Below are 21,062 nucleotides of genomic sequence, written 5' to 3'. Positions count from 1 at the left end.
CTACCGTGGCGGGTACAGACGCAGACATCTGGGTGCTTCTGGAGCCTGGATGAAAAGGGCTATCAGCCAGCAGGCTGCCAAAGTCACCGCTGTGGGCCTTCCCCGGGGAAGACTGTCCCCACCTCCCCTCTCTGTGTGATGAGGGTGTCTGGATTTGCCACTTGAGGTAGGTTGAGACAGACAGTATCTTCAGACGTCAAGTGGTGGTCCTGCTCAGGCAGATGGGGTGGGGTGGGGATCGGTAAGAGTGTCAGGTCCGCTAGGCCCCACCCCTCTAGATGTAGGCCTCTTTGCTGGCTGAGCCGCTGGCCTGGGGCTGCTCTGGGCCGTTCTCGGGGCGCACGATGTCTTCGCTGGGCTGGATCATGACCTGGATGCGCTGTGGGCATGCAAGAGGGCAGTTCCAGCGAGGGTGGGAGGCACGTGGCAGAGCGCTTCTTCAAGGTCAACTTATCTTCGGTGCCCTCCTATGACACCTAGACTCTGGCTGCGTGGCACCCCACTCTACACTCCCTGCCGGCCCCCGCCCCCCTCCTCTCACTGTGAGGGCTGCAGCAAGGACTCATGGCCCTCCCTCACACCCATTCTTGTCCGACACCTTTTCCTTCCCTTCCTGTGACAACAGCCAAAAATACCAACATTTTGGTATTTATACAGTTCCATAAATGCCAACGTCAGACCGTGGCCTTCCACTCAGCCCCAGCAGTGGCTTCCATGTTCACCAAGAGCAAACGTCAAAGTCCTGCAAGACCCTGACATCTGGCCCTGGCCCTTGGCAGGCCCTAGTCCCCCTCACTCCAGCCCTGCCACGCGGGCCTCCCTGCTCCTCTGACTTGGTGAACATGCTTCTGCTCAGGGCCTTTGAGTTTGCTGGCCCCTCTGCCTGGCGCTTCCTTCTTCCAGCGAATTACACACCTCATCCTCCGCCTCCTGTCTTTGCTCCAGTACGACTGGAGCTCTACTCTACTTGGTTGATCTTTCTCCACCTGCATGCTTTTATTTTGTTCATTGCTGTCTCGTCTACCAGCGTGTATATTCCCTGCGGGTGAGATTTTTGCCTGCTATGTTCACGGCTGTGTCTCCTGCACAGACAGGACACAAAGCAGTTGCTCAAGACCCCTTGCAGAATGAGTGAGCCCCTGAGAGCCTCCTGTACACACGTCCTGCCCGCCCGCCCACCCAATCAGACACATGCTGTTCTCGCCACGGGAAGCGTTTGGGCCACAATGTCCCTGCACTTCCCCTCACAAGAAGGCCCCGTTGCCTTCCGAGGGCTCAGCAGCAGAGCATGCAAAGAGGGGGCTTTGCAGCTGGAGTTGGAAGAGAAGGCTATGCGCCCAGCGCTCTATTCACTCGCTGCCTGAGTTGGGAAAGCAGCTCCCACTGGGCGTCCCGAGCCACCATCAGTGGAGGAGGCAGCGGGCCCACCCCACAGCTCACAGCTCACAGCCCACAGTCTAGCTCTCTTGTGCTGCAGACTTGAAAGCTTCCCCTGCTGGTGCGGAGGAGGTCTGGCAGGAAACCTGACTTCCAGAGTAGTCCGCTTTGACCCAGGTGCCTCCAGTACTGCCTTGTTTCACTCAAGACATAAGTGATTAGCAAGGAGCTGGTGTTGACTGGCATGGGCTGGGGCTGCCCACTGAACTGGTGTGGATTGGCATGTGCTGGGGGCCCATACTGTAGCTGGCCTCGCCTTTCCAGGCTTCTCTTTGCCAAGCCCACCATGAGGTATAAGGTCCAGGTGTAGGTATATGTATGGATAAAGGTGCGGGTGTAGGTGTAGGTATAGGTGTGGGTGCAGGTGTAGTTGTAGGTATAGATAAAGGTGCAAGTGTAGGTGTAGGTATAGGTGTGGGTGCAGGTGTCGTTGTAGGTATAGATAAAGGTGCAGGTGTAGGTGTAGGTATAGGTGTGGGTGCAGGTGTAGGTGTAGGTATAGATAAAGGTGCAGGTATAGGTGTAGATAAAGGTGCAGGTGTAGGTGTAGGTATAGATAAAGGTGCAGGTGTAGGTATAAAGGTGCAGGTGTAGGTGTAGGTATAGATAAAGGTGCAGGTGTAGGTGTAGGTATAGATAAAGGTGTAGGTGTAGGTATAGGTGTGGGTGCAGGTGTAGTTGTAGGTATAGATAAAGATAAAGGTGCAGGTGTAGGTATAGATAAAGGTGTAGGTGTAGGTATAGGTGTGGGTGCAGGTGTAGTTGTAGGTATAGATAAAGGTGCAGGTGTAGGTATAGATAAAGGTGTAGGTGTAGGTATAGGTATGGGTGCAGGTGTAGTTGTAGGTATAGATAAAGGTGCAGGTGTAGGTGTAGGTGTAGGTGTAGGTATAGGTGTGGGTGCAGGTGTAGGTATAGATAAAGGTGCAGGTGTAGGTGTGGATGCAGGTGTAGGTAAAGGTTCAGGTGCAATGACTCCCTAACTTTCCTCAAGCATCTTCTTATTCTGGGTGTCAAAGTCTTTCCCATCATACTGTGCTTCTTACATTCCCAACTTCATCTCCTAACACTCCACAGTGTACCCACCTCATACCTCACCTCAGGTTCTTCGAGGCAGGTCATACCTCTGGACCTTTGCACATGCTCTCCCCACTTCTCGGAATAGTCCTTTTCCTCCCGCTTCCAACACTGTTTCGTCTCTAAGGCGATCTCTTCCTCCAAGAAGCCTCTTCCAATTCTCCTAACCCAAAGGACTTAGGGCTCCCACAGCTCCCTGGCTGACCCACTGTGGCACCTCAAACGTGTGACTGTTACTGGTCATTGATTTGTATGTCTCCCCCGACCCCCTAGCTTAGACTCTGAGCCACAAGAGGGGCCATGCCCAGCACTCTGGGAGAAGTGTCTGAGCAAAGTGGAAGACAGGATGCTCTGATGCGTGGAGGGTGACTTACCTGCTTCAGGGAGCCCTTTAAGGTGAGGAACATGTAGACCATGTAGCCGGGGATGAGGACCATGGAAGACAAGGCCATGAGCCAGCCCACGCCCTGGCCCCACTTGGGGAAAACGTAGCTGCCCATGGTGAGAGGAGTCATCTGCACAGCGCTGAAAATGAACACACCCTGGGCAGGGGGTGGAAAGGAGGGAAGGTCAGTCAGCCACCAGACTGGACGCAAATGCCCTTCTGCTAGACTCTGAGGTTAAGAGGCCCATTGCCCTCCACTCTGCCCCAAAGCTGACCCTCACAAGGGCCCAACATCTCAGGCAGCCTCTCACCCAAGGTCATGGCCAATGCACGGCATACCTTTGTGCATAGATAAAGGTGCCCCCCTTTGAGAGCACCAATAGGAAAAGGTGCCCCTCTGTGGGAGGGCCAATAAAAAGGTGTCCTCTCTGGAAAGAACAATAACCCCAAACCAAACCAGCTGCCTTGAGTACACTGGGTGCACAGCAACCTTACAACCGCCCGGAGCTGCTCTCAAGGGTTTCCAAGGCTGTGAATCTGTACAGCACAGACGACCGCATCTCTCTCCTACAGAGCAGCTGTTGGATTTGAACTGCTGGCCTTGTGGTTAGCAGCCCAATGAGAGCAAATCACTATTCTTCCAAGTCAACCAGCTTCACAAGCCGAACAAGGGGTGGTGGTCAGCCCCAACCTGCCCCTGTGGGCTGCACGGCTGGGAACCCTTGTTCTGGGCCCAACATCTGCAATCCAGCCCCAGTCCAAGGATGTTGAATACCCTTTCCAGGCATGCTGTGTCTCAGCTCCGCCAGTGGGAAGGGATGACGGACACTGTGGGGGAGAAGCTTCCTTGGGGGACATAGCCTGAACCCCGACTTGGCCACTGGCCATCTGGATGCTGATGAGCAGTTGTGAAGGACAACCCCTGTCCCCTGAGCTCTGTGCGGTTGCTGCAGTCAATGGCTCTATGCCGCATGCAGAGCAGATGCTCAGCAAAGGGTAGTCGTTCCACTAGAGAACAGGGGCTCTGGGCCTCTTCCACCCACCTCTGCCTCCAGAACTCTCTCCCTGGACCCAAGCCACCCTGGGGCCTGTTCGGATCCCCTCCTAAGAGGCCCTTGCCCTTACCGCCACAATGATGGGGGTGAAGAAAGACCAGCAGAGCTTCCACCAGATGCAGGGCCGGGAGCCAACCATCTCTTGGATGTTGTCGTAGAACCGGTTGACACCTGTGATATCGAGAACCAGAGCGGGGGTGGAGGAACTATGAGGACGCCATCTTTCAAACCCAGAGCTGAGCTTCTGGACGACCGTGGCAGGTTGCATGGAGGTGGGCAAGCCTCATGGACAAGGCAGTTTATGAAGCTCATGAGTGTGATGTGGGGGACCTGCTAGACGAGGAGCCTCACTTGTCCGCTGGGTAAGAGGGAGAGGAGGGGGCTCTCACGGACGCTGGGAGAGCAGGCCTGTCGGGGGTCCCCGTGTCATCAAGGCCTTAGAGCAGCGGTTCTCAATCTTCCTAATGCCGTGACCTCTTCATAGTTCCTCATCTTGTGGTGACCCCCAACCATAACATTGTCTTTGCTACTTCATCACTGTCATGTTGCTACTGTGATAAACCGTCATGTAAAATATCTGATATGCAGGATGTACTTTCATTGTTACAAATTGAACACAAGGAAAGCATAGTGATTGATCACAAAACAATATATAATTATATATAGTGAAACATTTATTTCTTCACACTGGGTACTCCTATGTATCTGCATGTGGGCGGACCCGCCTGGAGACGGGTAGAGGGGCAGTGTCTCAGTTCCTAAGACCATCGGCAATAGGTGCTTTCCAATGGTCATAGGTGACACCAGTGAAAGGGTCATTTGACCCCCAAAGGGGTCGCGACCCACAGGTTGAAAACCGCTGCCTTAGAGGCAGGCCTTCCCAAGCACGTGCCCATGCCCTGAGGCTGAGAAACACAGAGAGGCATCCTCTCACGTAGGTCAGAAAGCGAATAAAACGGATGCCATCTTATAACGAGAGCTCCAGTGTTCAACGCTCTTGTGGTTGTTGTTCGGTGGCGCTGGACTGACTTTGAACTTGAAGCCACGCCAGGTGACAGAACAGGACTGCCGTTGGGGTTTCTGGCTGTCATCTCTAAGGGGTCCTGGGGAGGAGCGAGCACCTTCAGTAACCAACTGTTGTCCGGCCACAGGTTAGAGACAGATGTTTAAAACACTTGGAATAGTTTGGGGCATGATTTGTGTAGATAAAAGGTTCAAACCTCTTTCATCCCAAAATTTATAACGAAATTTTGGTTCCCATTTTTGGTGAACTTATTTAACTGGCTGTTTTATAACATCTAAATACTGCACCTTCCTCCGAGGCCGACCTCGCTGAACTGTGATGAGAGCTAGCTACATTAGCGTATGGAAGGAGTCTGATGCTCAAGGGGCATTTATGAATGAGGATGGAACGACGGATGGAAAGACGATAAGAAAAGAGCAAGGGGGGAAGACTTGGTGCCCACCGTAAAACCAGGAAATGGAGACGCATTCAAAGAACACGAGGAACAGCAGGCTCATGCCACTGGCCGAGTAGTAATCAAAAAGTTTGAAGACATAGATGCCTCCCTGCAAAAGAAAGGGGGTGAGAGAACGGCTTGACCCCCAACCCCCACCATCTGCCACCAGTGCCCGGTGTGGTCAGCTCACGCTCCACAGGCAGGGCCTTTGGCATCCTGCCAGGCTGGGATGAGGCTGCCGTGCAGCAAGAGGGCGCGAGGGTGGATTTGAAGAAGCACCAGGTGCTTTGTGGATTGGGAAGAAAATGCCTGGGCAGAAGAGACCCTCCATTGTGGATGTGGTGGGAGGGCAGAAAGAGGAGTTCTTAAGGGGCTGAACTCTGGTCCCATCTTTCTACGACCTAAAGCAGTCACAAATATCTCCTGCTTAAACAAACAATAATCCAATAGATAGATGGCAGACAGATTTAGGCAGACAGACAGAAGACAAACACAAAATGATATCCCGAGGCCTCGGCCCACGAGGTCCTGCAGGAACGGTCTTCTCAGCCCATGCTTTTCCCTCGCCTAGTCACCGGCCTCTATCCTCCCTCTCAAAAGGGCCATCTCCATCCGAGGGTGTCTGCACCTGCTGGGCATCCTTCCCCGATGGATGGGCTCTTCCTCGTCATTCCCATCTCTGCTCCGCCGTCACCTCGTCAGGGCTACCTCCCTGACGACCACCCCACAGCAATGTTCCTCCTGCTCCAACTCCAGCTGGACCCTCTGGCTCATTCTGAGAGACGTCTGCATCTCAGCTCCTGCATCCCTTCCTCCAGGAAGCCCTCCCTGATGCCATAGGCCAGAGGCGGGCTGCAGTTCCCACCTCAACACTGACACTTTGATCTTGAGCCCAAGTCTGGCTCCCTGCTACTTGCTAGGGGGCTCACTGAAGGGAGGGCAGCTGGTCAGACAGAGCTGGGTGCAAAGACGCTGCGGGCGGTGGTTGGGGGTGGCTCCGAGGCAGTATCGGCGCCCAGCAGCTGCCACCCTAGCCAAGCTCACCTGGGTGATGTTAGACAGGCCAATCAGGTAGGAAACCACGCAGACAGCGGCGATGAAGAGCTCCCGGCGGTTACGGAGCAGCCGGGGGTACTCGTCCACCAGGGCTGTGATGAAGCCCTCCACCGTGCAGAACTGCAGTGGGCAAAGGGTGCAGGAACATTCTGCAGACCCAGCCCGGCCCACCCCAAACCTGACCTCCAGGGCAGACAGACCAGGCCTGACAGGTGTGTTGACAGGCACCCAGGCTGCTGCTGCCTCTGACTGGGGCTGTGGCCCCAGGAAAGCCCCTTCCTCCCTGAGCATCCTTTTCCTCCTCTGGAAAATGGGGGGTTGGGGCTGTTCCCTGAACATCTGTGTCATGGAACATTTTGGGGGCTGAAACTCTTGACCACTTTCTTGGGGGTCCACGGGCTCCTGTGTGCTGACTCAGACAGAGGGGTGGAGGGGTGGGCTTCCGCTGGGCGGGCTGCCACTCACCTGGCTGTCAATGCCCAGCATCAGCAGCATGGAGAAGAAGAGGGTGGCCCAGAGCGGAGAGATGGGCAGCTGGGTCACAGCCTCTGGGTAGGCCAGGAATGCCAGGCCGGGGCCTGCAGAGGGAGGGAGAGGTGGGGGCGTAATTAAGCACCTACAGGTTGCCACAAATTCTCTAGGCCAGTGGTTCTCCACCTTCCTAATGCTGTGACCCTTTAATTCCTCATGTTGTGGTGACCCCCAACCATAAAATTATTATCATTGCTACTTCATAACTGTAATTTTGCTACTGTTATGAATCATCATGTAAATATCTGATATGCAGGATGTATTTTCATTGTTACAAATTGAACATAATGAAAGCATAGTGATTCATCACAAAACAGTATGTAATTCTATATTGTGAAATATTTATTTCTAATGTCAAATCAATGACATTTTGTCGTGAAGCATGGTGTAGCATGGTTAACAGTCTTCACACAGGTTAATCATATGTGGGCATATCTGCATGTGGGCAGACCCGCCTGGAGACAAATAGAGGAGCCATGTGTCGATTACTAAGAAATATGTGTTTTCCCATGGTCTTAGGTGACCCTTGTGAAAGGGTCATTCGACGCCCAAAGGGGTCGAGACACACAGGTTGAAACCGCTGCTCTAAGCTTTAGTGCCTTTGGCTTTCAGGGTAACTTTTTAAAAAATTAGCACTGTGTGGCAGTTACATAATTTCATGTCAACGGGAGACATTAAAGTGTAGAGGTGGAGTCTAGCCTGTCACTCAGGTCACAGTCTGATGGTACCTCCTTGTGGGCATGGCCTTCTCATAAGGAGTTGGCCTGGGAACCCCTTTCTCTCTGCCTTCACCTCCTTGCCACAGAGCCACGCTGAGACCTGCCAGAGCTGTGATGCTTCCACTGCCACTGGATCCACATGACCTTGCACACACCAGCCTGTGATCTTCCTTCACTCTGAATCATTGCACGTGGCTACCTGAGTCTGAAGAGGGACTTGTGGACCAGTATGGGACTGACGTACCCAGATGACTGGGCTGGGATGTTTCCCTGATAATGTAAAGCTGCTTGATATAAAAGCTCTTTCTCACACATATATGAGTGCCACTGAACTTGTTTCTCTAGTCAACCCAGCCTAATACGCAGTTCATCCACATGTCATACAATTCAATAATCCTGTCATACCAAGAAGAGTTGTACAATTGTCACTGCATTCAGGGTGAGGGTTGCCAACCCCTTTCCAGATGAGGAAGCATGGGCCCAGGGCGGGCAGGCTGCAGGGTGTGGGTTTGGGGGCAGGAAGAGCTGTAGCCCTTGTCTGATGGGGGCAGGGGCAGCCTGATCAGCAGTGGTCAAGCAGAGATGTGACCAGCTAGAAGGTATGTGGGCAGGCCTGGTGTTGGTTGCAGGGTGGGTGGGAGTAATGGCAGCAGCCAGGCTGAGGTGTCTGGCCTGGGCACTGAAGTGAGGGCAGGGAAAGCTTTGCTGTGATGGGGAGCATGGGAGAAGGCGTGGGGGCATCTGCTGTGGATCCAAGTGCTCAGGGAAATCTTAGGTAAGGAGGAAAGGGTCTTGATTTGGGAAAGGGTAGTCTGGGGAACTTTGAGACATTCGGGATGGGCTGCCTTTGTAGGAAGGTTAGAGCCTATGCAAAGAAAGTTACTCTCCCTAAGACAAACTCTCCACGGGAGACAAGTCAGACCGTGCACCAGCCTCAGGGGCCTGCTGTGCCCACATGGGTCTCGGGACCAGGACCCTGCTGCACACACAGTGGGTCTCAGGACTAGGGTCTGCTGCACACATAGTGGGTCTCAGGACCAGGGCCTGCTGCACACACAGTGGGTCTCAGGACTAGGGTCCTGTTGCACACACAGTGGGTCTCAGGACCAGGGCCTGCTGTGCCCACAGTGGGTCTGAGTCTCAGGGTCCTGCTGCACACACAGTGGGTCTCAGGACCAGGGCCTGCTGCACACACAGCGGGTCTGAGTCTCAGGGTCCTGCTGCACACACAGTGGGTCTCAGGACTAGGGCCCTGCTGCACACACAGTGGGTCTCAGGACTAGGGTCTGCTGCACACACAGTGGGTCTCAGGACCAGGGCCTGCTGCACACACAGTGGGTCTCAGGACTAGGGTCCTGTTGCACACACAGTGGGTCTCAGGACCAGGGCCTGCTGTGCCCACAGTGGGTCTGAGTCTCAGGGTCCTGCTGCACACACAGCAGGTCTGAGTCTCAGGGTCCTGCTGCACACACAGTGGGTCTCAGGACCAGGGCCTGCTGCACACACAGCGGGTCTGAGTCTCAGGGTCCTGCTGCACACACAGTGGGTCTCAGGACTAGGGTCCTGCTGCACACACAGTGGGTCTCAGGACCAGGGCCTGCTGTGCCCACAGTGGGTCTGAGTCTCAGGGGCCTGCTGTGTGCACAGGAGTCTACCACCCTTGCAGTTTTTCTGGGGTGGGGGCATAGGGTGGAACAGTGAGGGGGTTCCTTGATCCTGTGGTCACTATGAAGGAGCTCTGGGAGTGCTATGGGATGAGCATCGAGTTCCTAACTGCAAGGTCAGTGGTACAAACCTAGCAGCCACTCTGCAGGAGAAAGAAGAGGCTGTCTGCTCCTGTAAAGATTTACAGAATCCCCATGTAGGAACACTATGAGTCAGAGTTGACTTGATAACAGTGTTGGTGGTGGGTGGGGAGGGGGACAGAGAGGGCACAGCCCACTCGATGAGAACACAGCCCACTGGGTGAGCAAGTCTGTGTTAAAACAAACCACATCTTGCAGAGGCAAGACTGGGACGAGTGACTCCTCCCACAAGTCCAGGCTGGTGCTGCAGGTACCAGCATAGGCAGAAGGTTAAGCAGCCAGGCTGGGAGGTTCCATCTCCTTTCTAGGCCTGTGACTGTGTGTAGGTTAATGTGGTGAGCCTCAGTTTCCTCATGTGTTAAATGGGTATAACACTGGCATCCACCCACAATGCTGGGAAGATTCTGCGTCAGGCATGGCGCTGCCTGGCACAGAGTCTCAGAGGTGACGATGATGCCTTAAGTACCAGCATGGTCGGTCTCCCCATCCCCAGGCCCCCGATGGGCGGCACTGACCTGAGGCTGCCACGTCAGCAATGGACCTCTTGGTGACGTGGGCCATGAACCCCACTATGGAGAAGATGACGAAGCCGGCAAACATGCTGGTGCAGGAGTTGATGCAGCAGACGATGATGGAGTCCCTGCCGAGAGGAACAGACGGGAAGTGTTGGGGGGCTGCATGGCTGAGCTACTAGGCGCCTGAGGAACGCCAGGGGAAGTAGAGCCAGGGGTGTCAGGGTGAGGAGAGGGCCAGAAGATGGGCTCAAGGGGTTGGCTCAGGGATCAGTTCAGCAGAAGAGCCTAAGAGGTGTGACCCCAGGAGGCCGTGCCCCCCAGGGGGGGTGTGGTCTGGAAGGGTTGGTCCAGGAAGCAAGGCACTGTCTCCTACCTATAGACATTGTTGTGGAAAGGGTTGTAGCTCCCAAGAGCAATCAGGGATCCCAGGCCCAGGCCGTAGGAGAAGAAGATCTGAGTAGCCGCGTCCAGCCACACCTGTGGACAGAGTTGCCAAAAATCCCCCAAATAATTACAAAGCAGAAGCTCCCAGGTTTGCTTACATGGGCTAGCTAGCACTCCCTGGTAACGTGGGCCTCAGAGGGGCTCAGGCTGCCGGACTGGTCGGGGGCTCAGGAGTCAGTTTGACTGCTCCCCCGGGGCCTCCAGGGCCCAGGGCCACACTGGACAGACGGCTCACCTCGGAGTCCGACAGCTTCTGGAAGTTGGGCGTGATGTAGAAGAGGATGCCCTCTGTGGCCCCGGGCAGCGTCACCCCCCGGAAGAACAGGATGATCAGCATGATGTAGGGGTATGTGGCAGAGAAGTAGACCACCTGTGAGGGAAGGGGGCACCAGGGTCAAGCCCCTCCAAAGCATCCAGCTTCCCCTCTCCCATGCCACTCACATTGCACTGGCTGCCCAGGGCTTCTTTCCAGGTCTTCCTCCTTCAGGAAGCCTTCCTGGACTTCCCCAGTCTGCTCTGATTGGTCACCTTAGAATCTGAGGCAACCACTCAGCACCTGATTTTCCCCTTTCTCCTCTTTATACTCTTGGAAAACAATCCAGATAATTTGATAGAAAAAAATTTTTAATTAGCTATGAACAGAGAGAGGGAGAGAGAATTGTAGTCACATCTGCCAGGAGAATGTAAATTACATGATGGGCAGCAGTTCTCTTGTTTGGGCACCAGGGTGCGCAGTGGACCATCTAAATGGTGCTGGTTGGAGGAATGAGGTTCCTGGGTGGTACCAGCTGTTTGCAATTGTTTGCTAACCTACAGGTTGGTGACTCAAACCTAGTGGCAGCTCTGTAGAAAAAGGCCTGCTTGGGAGCCACCCAGCAGATCCACAAGAGACAGTCCTGGACACCCAGGTTTGCACCATTCCCAGCCGAGAACACGCCCGGCGTGGAGCGCAACCGGCCCTGCCGCGAAGGCCTGCGATTCCTGTTTATTTAGGGATGGATCCATACATGTGGGATTGTTCACATTTTAACCTCTTTTGAGAATTTCTTTCCCATTGATGATCACCTTTTATTTTTTTTTCTCTTCTCACTCAAGACCGTTTTATTGGGAGCTAATACAGATATCATATCAGCCCCACCATCCGGTCACGTCAAGCGGGCAAGCGGTGTTGTTCCATTGTTACCACGATCAGTGTCAATGACCGCCTTTGAAAAAACCAACGTCTCCAGCTGCATGCGAGAGCACCTGGAGGGACGGTGCAAAGTCTCTGCAGCTGTCGCTCACCTTTCCTACCCCATTCCCCAGGGTCTGGACCAGGAAGCCCCCACGTAAGCCCAGTTTTCCATCAGCGTCCATGTTGTTGGCCTGTGGCTCAGAAAGCAGCCTGGAATGTGGCGCAGCACTAAAGAGCTAGAGTTGTGAGCACTGAAGCCCTACAGGAAGAACGAACTTCACGCAGGCCAGATTGTAGGCAGCAGAAAAAAAATTAAATGTACCTGGATTAATAAATAAAAGACTTCTGAAAAGAAAAAAAACAACATGAGGCTCAAATGATATAAGTTTGGGACTTTTCGTTTTACATGTTGACCGTTTAGGATGCACATTGGTTTCTTTCCCCCATGTTTGTTTCCTAAGCCCTGTTTTATGGTCTCACAGAAAAATAATTTTTTTTAATTACGTCCTCCGGAGGTTCCACCCCTGCTTGGGCATTCCCTATGACAACCTGTGCAGGCCACCTGCAGGTTGATGTAACCCTCAGGAGCACTCCATGGGACATCTGGGTCTGTGAGTATTTCTCTGCAGAATGCGGATCCCTTTTTGAAGGGGTGGCTTCTAGAGGCGAGGGGACCAGCAATAAGGCATGAGCTTAAAATCTGTCGGTCTCGTTGCCTCGCAGCTGTTGCCGCAGTGCTGTTGAGTGGCTCCCCACCACCGCGACCACAGCACGACACAGAGCGATACACCGCGGTCCTGGCCATCTTTACAGGTCCTGCTGTGTTTGAACCCATTGCCTCCGCCCCACGGTCGTCCATCTCTCGGGGGCCTTCCTCCTCTTAGCTGATGCATGCGGTTGGTCCTGCTCCAGGAGCTGGCTCTGCCTGGGAACAGGCCCACAGTACTTTCCAATGACTTCATGGGACTTGGACTTCCTCCAGCATGACAGGTGTGCGGTTGCATCGTGCAGGTGCTGGCGTGAAGTTTACTTATTTTCTAAAGCACTGTTTTGTTATGACCTTGGGATAGCAGCTCAACACTGAACCCGAACTCCAGATACCACCCGAAGTGACTACACTCGATAATAGGTGTTTTAGGGTGGTATAGTGGTTACTAACCTCAAGGTCGGTTGCTACACTCAAGGTCAGCCAGTTACCAGCCGGCCCTCAGGAGCTTTCTACTCCCGTACCGAGTTACAGACCCACAGGAGGCAGTTCTGCCGCATCCTACAGGGCCCCTCTGAGTCAGAATCACCCCAGTGGCGGCCAGTCAGGTTTTGGTTTTGAGATGGATCAGGCATGGCTTATGCCTTCTATTGTGGGGACCCCTCTATGCAGAGCAGTTTGGGGTCCATTCACACAACTGAGGAGGCTGAATCTCAGACAGGAAAATGACTTGCTCAGGCACCTAAAGCTAGATCCCAGAGGACTGAGATTCAAACTCCTCATTCCCTCTCACGCCCTGGACTCCTCTGCTTCCTAACGCAGGGCTGCCCTCCGGCTTCACAAAACTCCCCCACTCCCAATTCTCCAAACGAAACGGCAGATGCACACACTACTGGCCCATGTTGAACCAGAGGACACGGCGTTTCAGAGAGGGAAGGAGGTCTGTCCAAGGCCGAATGCTGGTGAGCAGTGGTTTTGTTCAGACCAAACCAATCAACACCCTATGTGGTTGTGCGGGCTCTTGACAAGGACTCCCAGACTGTGACTCTTAAGGGAGTAGACAGCCCCACCTTTCTCCAGGGAAGAGCTGCTGGACTGGAACTGCTGACCTGGGGGTTCCCAGTCTACCACTTAGCCCAGCCTGCCACCAGGACAGAATCTGAATATTGAACCTGTAATCTATCCATCTCCACTGTCCCTCTAGGGTTTGATGTAAAGTTCCTATCTGTGGGTCCCAGGCACCTAGATTGAGGCTTGGCCCAGAGTCGATGCTCAGGGGAGGTTGTTTCCATGGTCCCTGGGCAGCATGTGCCCCTCCCTTTGGCTCCCCGGGCCTGCACAGTTTCACAGAGCTGCGGTGAGCCATGCCTGCGAGAAGCGCCGGACAGCATGGCTAACTGTTAGGCTCACGGCACTTTGGGGTGGTGGGGGCGGGGGAGGGCATTGCCAGGATTCCCACTTCACAGGGAAGGCACTGAAGTCTCGAGATGGAAGTCTTGTTCAACTCGAGGCTGGGCATCTTGGTAAGGGTCAGACTCCCTGCTCAGGACGGAAATCCCTTTGTGACCCTCCCAACTAGTCTCCTCCCCGCTCCCCTGGCAGCCCCTCACCTTTCCAGTCCAGGCGACGCCCTTCCAGATGCAGAAGTACACGAGGACCCAGGCGATGGCCAGTGTGATGGCCAGCGGCCAGCGGATCTGACCCGGCTTATCCAGCCCGTCTGTCATCTGGTGCATGTTGCGCCTGGTTGAGGGAGGGAGGAAGGAGTCAGGGGCTTGTCAGGGGCCTGGGGTGTGGACTTGAACCAGCCTCCACTGTGGCTGTGCTAACTGTGCTCCCTGCAGTTCAAGGCATGTCCAGAGAGGGGCTGGGGCCATTACACTGTGGGGGGCGAGTGAAGACGTAAAGGGGCTGGGGGACATTACACTGTTGGTGAACATGTGTTTAAGCAAGAGGTCAAAGGAAAGAAGACCTTTCTGGAAAGAGTAGGACACAGATGGGGACTAAAATTCAAAATAGAAAAAAGACCAGACTTCCTGGTCTGCTAGAGCCTGGTGGCACCCCTACGCCTTATGCCCCTGGACGTCCTTCCAAGCCCCTCCCAGAGGTCACTTCCAGCCTAGGCCGTGAATACCCACAGTCAAGAGCAGCATGCACCTAGGAACGACCGACCCATGAAAGCGCAGGGGCAGCATGCTCCCTAGATTGAGCTCAGCGGCAGTGAGGGGCAGGCAGATGGGCAAGTACAGCAGCGAGCCTGGGAGAGGAAGCGAGAGGCACAGGGCCACACGGAGGGGTTCACAACTCGTCATCAAACACAATGTGCACAGCATGCTGACTGGACGTCTGCCCTCCAGACCTGCGGCATATCCATGGGAATGAGCAGGCTCCGCACACACACACCCGGGCAGGGACAGGTGCGTGATGGTTATTCACAAGCCGAGGACCCCAGGGCCCATGGAAGGCCCAAGGCTTCTGACAAGGAAGGCAGAGACCTGGCTAGACCCCGATTTTAGCCTGCAGGCTGTGAGAAGAAACTTTGACTATGTGAAACCGAAAGAGAGGTGGGGAGAGGAGGGGTAGGGAGAGGAGTGGGGGGAGGGGTGGGGAGAGAGGAGAGGAGCTTCCAGGGTGTTTGACCGACCACCGGGACTGGACCGTCTCCCAGTTCCCTGACATCTCCACTCTCTGTCCACATCCCAGGCCCAGAAACCAGCCCCAATTCCAACTATGTGCCCCTGCTTAGACTCAGCACAGAGTGCTGCTCAAACACCAAGGTGGTCAGGAATTGGCCCCCCACGCCCCTCTGTAGTCACCCACCTGAACTCAGCTCCAATCGCCCAAGCTTCCATTGATGATGCAGCTTGCTATCCACTACCCACCTTGCTCCCACCCCGCTCCAGGCCTCTGCCAGGCTCGTCCTCCCAAAGCTGCTCGGCCTGTGAGGCCAGCTCTTCACCTGTGTTCCCTCACGGCCCCTGCATCTGCCCATGGGCTCATCCTGTCCTCTCATCAGATGGGCGCACTGCCAGCGCTCAAGATGCCCGTGGCTGGGTGAAGACCTCGATCTTGTGGCCGTGGCATATGTGGGGGACTGCTGGTGAGCCGGCCAGCCACAGCAGAGGCTTGCCAGACAGAACAGAGCCCAGACTGATTTCTATCTGCCAGTTAACAGCCCAGCCAAGGATGCTTCTCCACAGAGAGGCCTCCAGACCTGACCCTCCTGGGAGAACCCTTCAGAGATGGCCAGCACAGGGGCTTCCTTCACGAAGAGAGAGCTGGGCAACAGCATCTCCTTTGTCAAACCTGTGTCCCCAGCACGCGGCTTCTCCAGGGCACTTCTTTGAGGCTGTTACTAACAGGGCCACCCCTCTGCCCCAGCGGAACAATCCCTGCAGCCGCCCGCCGCCCTGTGTTCCCAAGATTGGACAGCGTGTGCTCAGCGATCTGTGCGAATGCCCACGTACGCCTGGGCGCAGCGGGCATCATCCCAGCTGCATTTCTTCCCAGAGGCGCCGGGCTCCTGAGTGCGGGCCTCTGCAGGCGCTGTCAGTCTCCCCCACCTGCCCCACCGCCGCCTGTGCCCACAGGATGGTTCCCTTGCTCTCAGGTTTCTGGTTGGCCTGACCCGCGGGAGGCAGTGGCAGGAAACAGGAGGGGGTACCAGAGAGAGGCAGGCCGGGTGTTTTTCCTCCCTGCTGGGCCAGGGCTTCATCACAGCTCCTGTCCACCGACTCCTTTCCCAGTGGCCTCGGCTAATCGGAGGGTCCAGGGCCAGCTCCCTTCACAGCCAACCCCACCCACCGAGGCGCATTCACTCACTCCCAGAACTCCACCACGGCGCTGGTCAGGTTAGTGGTGTTGGTGATGCTGTAGTTGGAGAAGCAGCGGTCCGTGTTCCAGGGGTTATTACACTGCTTCCAGGGCAGGGCCTGCAAGGACAGGGTCACCCTGTCACATCCCCTGAGCCCCAGCCCTGGGGTGGGCAGCATAGTCCCAGCTCGCCCATCTGCCTGCAGCCCGGGGACCTACTCACACAGGGAGGGTCTCACCGCCCCTTCCCACCAGCTCCTGGGGTGCACCGTACTGGGGTCCCCATTTCATCAGTCAGAGAGGGAACAACTAGCTGGATATCTCACAGCTACCAAGGCTCAAGCCCCAAGACGTGGACCCAGGCCTCCGCATGCTGAGAGCCACGCTTCCAGGCAGTGCCACCAGGTCCTGTGGGTCTATTTCCCAGCTCTGTGAGCTTGGGCAAGAGGCCCTGGCCACCTCCTCATCTGGGCAATGGTGACAAGAGCAGACACGTCCAGTGCCTGTCCTCAGCAGGAGTGCTCCCAGGCGCTGTACACTTATTTACCCTCCATGCCGCATCAACCCTGGGAAGGGCCCCTAAGGATTTCAACTGTCCCCAAAGGAGAGGTGGAAGTCCCCGCCACCCTCTACCTTGCCTTCTGTGCAGGTGGCCTCATTTGGGAATAGGTGTTTTCTTTTGCTATTGGTTAAGTCAAATTTGAGCTTACCAGGACTGGGTGAGCCCTAATCTCTTCTGGGTGGGGTCTTCTAAAAGGGGGTTTCCCTGGCCCAGAAGACAGAGTCGCCCACCACATAAGCAAGCAGCAGAGAAGCGTCAGGGACTGCAGGAGACCACCAAGGGGCAGAAGAGGGGCTTGGCTAGATGAACCCCCCCACACACCCCAGAGCCCTCAGAGGGGCCAACAGGCCTGATGTCCTGACGGGGTTCCTCGCCCACAGAAAGGTGAGGCCAGATGTTTTGTTTTTATTAAAATCCACGGGTGTAGCTCTGGGTGGCAGTGCCAGAGGGCCAGGAGAGGAAGGGCCCCTGTTTCTACAGGAGGGCAAAGAGCTCCAAGGACACAGAGCCATTGGCTGTCTTCCACAAGGGGACAAAACAGATGTACAGCAGGGCTGGGGGCAAACCCAGGCAGCCTGGGCCTGCATAAAGTGGGGCCACGGGTGTGAGAAGGAGAGGTGAGCCCACATACAGTGTCCGACTTAGTACCTGGCCCAGGTGGGCATTTGCTCATGGTGCCCGCTGGAGAGAGCGCTCTCCCCAGAAGAACCCCCAGGCCGGCAGAGCGGCAGGCACCATGACAGAAGGGGGCATGAGCAGGCTCCCTCCACAGGGTGCGGGCCCAGCACACTCACCATGGTGAAGGAGTTGTACAGGTAGTAGATGGCCCAGGAGATGATGACGATGTAGTAGATGTTGAGCCAGAAGGAGAGCACAGCAGCTGCGAGGCCCACACCTGGGAAGTGGGCACAGCATCACACAGCTATTAGCAGCCAGGATGGCCACTGTCAGACTGGGCAACACCGGACCAATCCCAGCCTGTCTATGATCTCCCTGAACCTTGGAGACAGGCACGCTAGAGGATGCAGAGGATGTTGGAGAGTCAATGACGGGCCCCAGGCTGCCAATGGAGCCAGACTGGTGTCTGGGGTGCAGCCCAGGTTGTAGGGGGTGCCAGGGGCTAGGGCTTCAGCCCTTGTGGTCATTGACATAATTCTCCATGTGCCCGTAGAAGTGCCTGCCAGGTAAAGTTCTAGGCACTCAGGGGCAAGCAGAGAAAATGGAAGGCAGCTCTTCCTGGGAATGAGCTCACAGGACAAAACAGGCTGGTGCAGAAGGGGCCTTTCCTCCCGTCTCCACCACCACTGCCCTAAATACCTGATCCCCATCATCTGTTACCTGGCACCTCTCAACAGCCTTCACCCTGCTCAGAGTGAAGAACACAAGGCCCCTGTCAGGGGTATCCAGAAACCCAATGGGTGTGTGGGCAGAAGTGCCATTAGGACTTCATGGTACCTTCAAACCTGGTAGTCCACAGGTTTACCCTGGAATGTGGGGACCAGTAGACTTACCTTGAACATGGGGACCAGTAGACTTACCCTTGAATGTGGGGACCAGTAGACTTACCTTGAATGTGGGGACCAGTAGACTTACCCTTGAATGTGAGAACCAGTAGACTTACCCTTGAATGTGGGAACCAGTAGATTTACCCTTGAACATGGGACCCAACAGACCTACCCTTGAATGTGGGGACCAGTAGACTTCCCCTTAAACATGGGGACCAGTAGACTTATCCTTGAATGTGGGAACCAGTAGATTTACCCTTGAACATGGAAACCAACAGACTTACCCTTGAACATGGGGACCAATAACTTACCCTTGAACATGGGGACCAACAGACTTACCCTTGAACATGGGGACCAGTAGACTTGCCCTTGAACATGGGAACCAATAGACTTACCCTTGAACATGGGGACAAGTAGACTTACCCTTGAACATAGGGGCCAATTTCCACACTCCAAGGCCCCCAATCGATGTGTATTGGCCTAGGGAGCATTCCAGCAGAAAGAGTGGAACCCCAGCAAAGATGAGTGTCAGGAAATAGGGGATCAGGAAAGCCCCTGGGGGAAGAGAAGAGATGTTTATGGACCCAAGGCTTTGGAAAAGTCCCCCATGAGGGAGAGCATGTCCAGGATGATCCTTTGCCCTGCCTTCAGGACAGCACCCCACACCAGAATGAGACCTAAGGACATCTTTCCTCAAAATACATTCCTCACGGAATGAAGAGAGGAACATTTTTAGAATTACTAACTGAGGACTCTTGCCCTTTGACGTCTGGGGTTGTCATGAGCCAGGATCAATCCCACCCCACTGGTCAAGTTGTTCAAATCACCCTTCGGTGGAGTCCCTGGATAGTGCTAACAGTTAAGGCAGGCACTGCTCGCTTAAAGACGGGAGGTTTGAGCCTACCCAGAGGAAACTCATAGGAAAGGCCTGGTGACCCACTGACAATTCCACCATCGAAACCATCAAACGCCCTTCGGCGCACAGTTACTCTGTGACACACATGGGGTCACGCTTGAAATGAAACAAACTCCGATGCCACTGAGGTGGTTTCTGGGGGATGTGTTGGAAGATGTATAAGCACCAAGAGATGGAGGCTGGTGCTCCCTTTGGATGGGGTCTTTCCACCTAAAGTCACCCTGGAAGATGCTTCAGCAGGAGCCACCCGTGTGGAGTCCAGAACCACCAGAGGGGGCTGCGCCCACACTTACCTCCGCCATTTTTCCCACAGAGATAGGGAAACCGCCAGACGTTGCCCAGGCCGATGGCGTAGCCCACACAGGACATGAGGAAATCAAAGCGGCCCTTCCATGTATCCCGGTCGGGAAGGTCTGCTGCTTTCTTCTGCACCTTGACCACCAGGGTTTTGGGCTTGTCATTGGCCATAGGGGCCTCGCTGACTTCAGTGGAGATCTGCCCATCGGCTACCTTGCTGCCACTGGTCGCCATGGCTCGGGGTCTGGATGCGGGGGTCTTGGCAGATGGACGTGAGATGTCAGCCCCGGTCCACGTGGACAGCAGGTTTGCGGTTCAAGGTCACCCTGGGAGGACAGAGAACTGCATTATGGAAGCAGGAAGTGGGAGAAGCCTGAAATCACCCTGATTTTCCCGACATGAGAAAAAAACAACATGATTCAGTCAGGGCTTCAGGAGGCTCTGATATGGGCAGTCAGGAGTGGTGTGGTGGCACCTCCTGGGAGAGCCTGGACAGCCCGTGCAACACGCCCTCCATCACGTACCCCTGTGGAGAAGAACCCACCAGCCACTGGATGTCCAAGTGGATACAAAAGGTTCCTGGTCCATGAATGTGATGATGGCAATCCATTCTGCATGGCCCGGGCTGCACAAGTCAGGGCCAGGGCAAGCCGTGGGGCTCGCCTGGGCGAGGTCCTGGCTGCAGGGAGCGGTGGGCCTTGAGACAGACCTGATGTGATATTTTCTGAACTCTGTTACTTTGCACCAAATTCTTGACCCCAATCCTCCTCTCTCCCTACTACGTTGGTGTTGGTGGTTGGAGAGATGCACATCCCACCGTAGAATTCCGCGATGTCTTCCTGCGCCATGTAGAAACGTGGGCTGTACTTGAGAGCTGTGTGGTCATCTTCCCAGTTGGTTCCTATTCTGAGTTCTTCCTCCTCCAGTGCCATCCACTCCCTGCCCTCGGAGGCTCTTATCTAATCTCCTCCAATCAACCTGCTGGTGTCCTCTTGATCCCATGGAGATGGGGCCTAAAGCTGGTTTAAAAAGGACTTCGGGGATACTTTGGGCTTAAGGCTTCAGATTGTCTCAAAGTAATAGTGTCAGGAGTTCATCCAGCTCTTACGGCTCTCAAGTGTCTGGTTCCCAGGAGAATTGAAATTCAGTTATGCATGTTCTCCTCCTTTGAATCAGGATTCTTTATAGAGTCTTTGTTTTTTATACATTTAAAAATGGTACCCAAACATCCCTCACTTCTTTTGGTTTGTTCATGAGCTCAGGCGGCTGTTCATGAACCCGCCCAGCTTTGAAAGTGAAGAGAATCTTGTCCACACCAGGGAAGTACAGTTGGCCCTTGTAACTCAGGCATTTTGTGTTTGTGAACCTGACGTCTCGGTAAATAGCCCCCAATCAAGGCTCATGGTGCATTCACGGTCCTTTGCAGACGTGCATGCGTAGCAGCAAATACACGACCTGCATGTTCGCAGCTGAGGCTGGAGGCTGCGAATGGTGCTCTTCCTTCTTAGTGTGCTCCTGTACTGCAGACAGGTCTGCCTAGTGCCAAGCTGTCCACGTGGTTGCGTTTTCCTGGTAGGTCTGCAGTTTCAAAGGGCCCCCAAGCAC

At 54.8% G+C, this 21,062-nt stretch overlaps 1 protein-coding gene across 1 annotated transcript; it reads right to left on the bottom strand.

Moving 5' to 3' along the window:
- Positions 1–274: 274 nt before the first annotated feature.
- On the bottom strand, positions 275–19,691 carry SLC6A1 (solute carrier family 6 member 1). The gene is made up of 14 exons (XM_075550816.1): positions 19,454–19,691; positions 18,668–18,799; positions 17,534–17,634; positions 16,187–16,296; positions 13,975–14,107; positions 10,720–10,854; positions 10,414–10,517; positions 10,041–10,165; positions 6,936–7,048; positions 6,459–6,590; positions 5,421–5,523; positions 4,025–4,125; positions 2,889–3,056; positions 275–379 (listed from the first exon to the last, which is right to left on the bottom strand). Exons 1-14 carry the CDS (start codon positions 19,689–19,691, stop codon positions 275–277), a joined length of 1,800 nt encoding a protein of 599 aa, XP_075406931.1.
- Positions 19,692–21,062: the final 1,371 nt, after the last annotated feature.

Source organism: Tenrec ecaudatus, chromosome 5 (genome assembly GCF_050624435.1).
Source record: "Tenrec ecaudatus isolate mTenEca1 chromosome 5, mTenEca1.hap1, whole genome shotgun sequence".
Lineage (NCBI taxonomy): Eukaryota > Metazoa > Chordata > Mammalia > Afrosoricida > Tenrecidae > Tenrec > Tenrec ecaudatus.
The sequence above is the reverse complement of the archived record's forward strand: the minus strand, read 5'-3'. Positions and strand labels throughout refer to the sequence as shown.

Bases quoted from the DNA above. Each gene is read 5' to 3' on its own strand.
- SLC6A1 (XM_075550816.1), bottom strand. From the start codon at position 19,691: ATGGCGACCAGTGGCAGCAAGGTAGCCGATGGGCAGATCTCCACTGAA. The intron at 10,166-10,413 runs GTAGGAGACAGT...TCCTCTCGGCAG, and splicing joins TTCCACAACAATGTCTATAG to GGACTCCATCATCGTCTGCT. The intron at 3,057-4,024 runs GTAAGGGCAAGG...CCCCCTGCCCAG, and splicing joins TCACCCCCATCATTGTGGCG to GGTGTGTTCATTTTCAGCGC.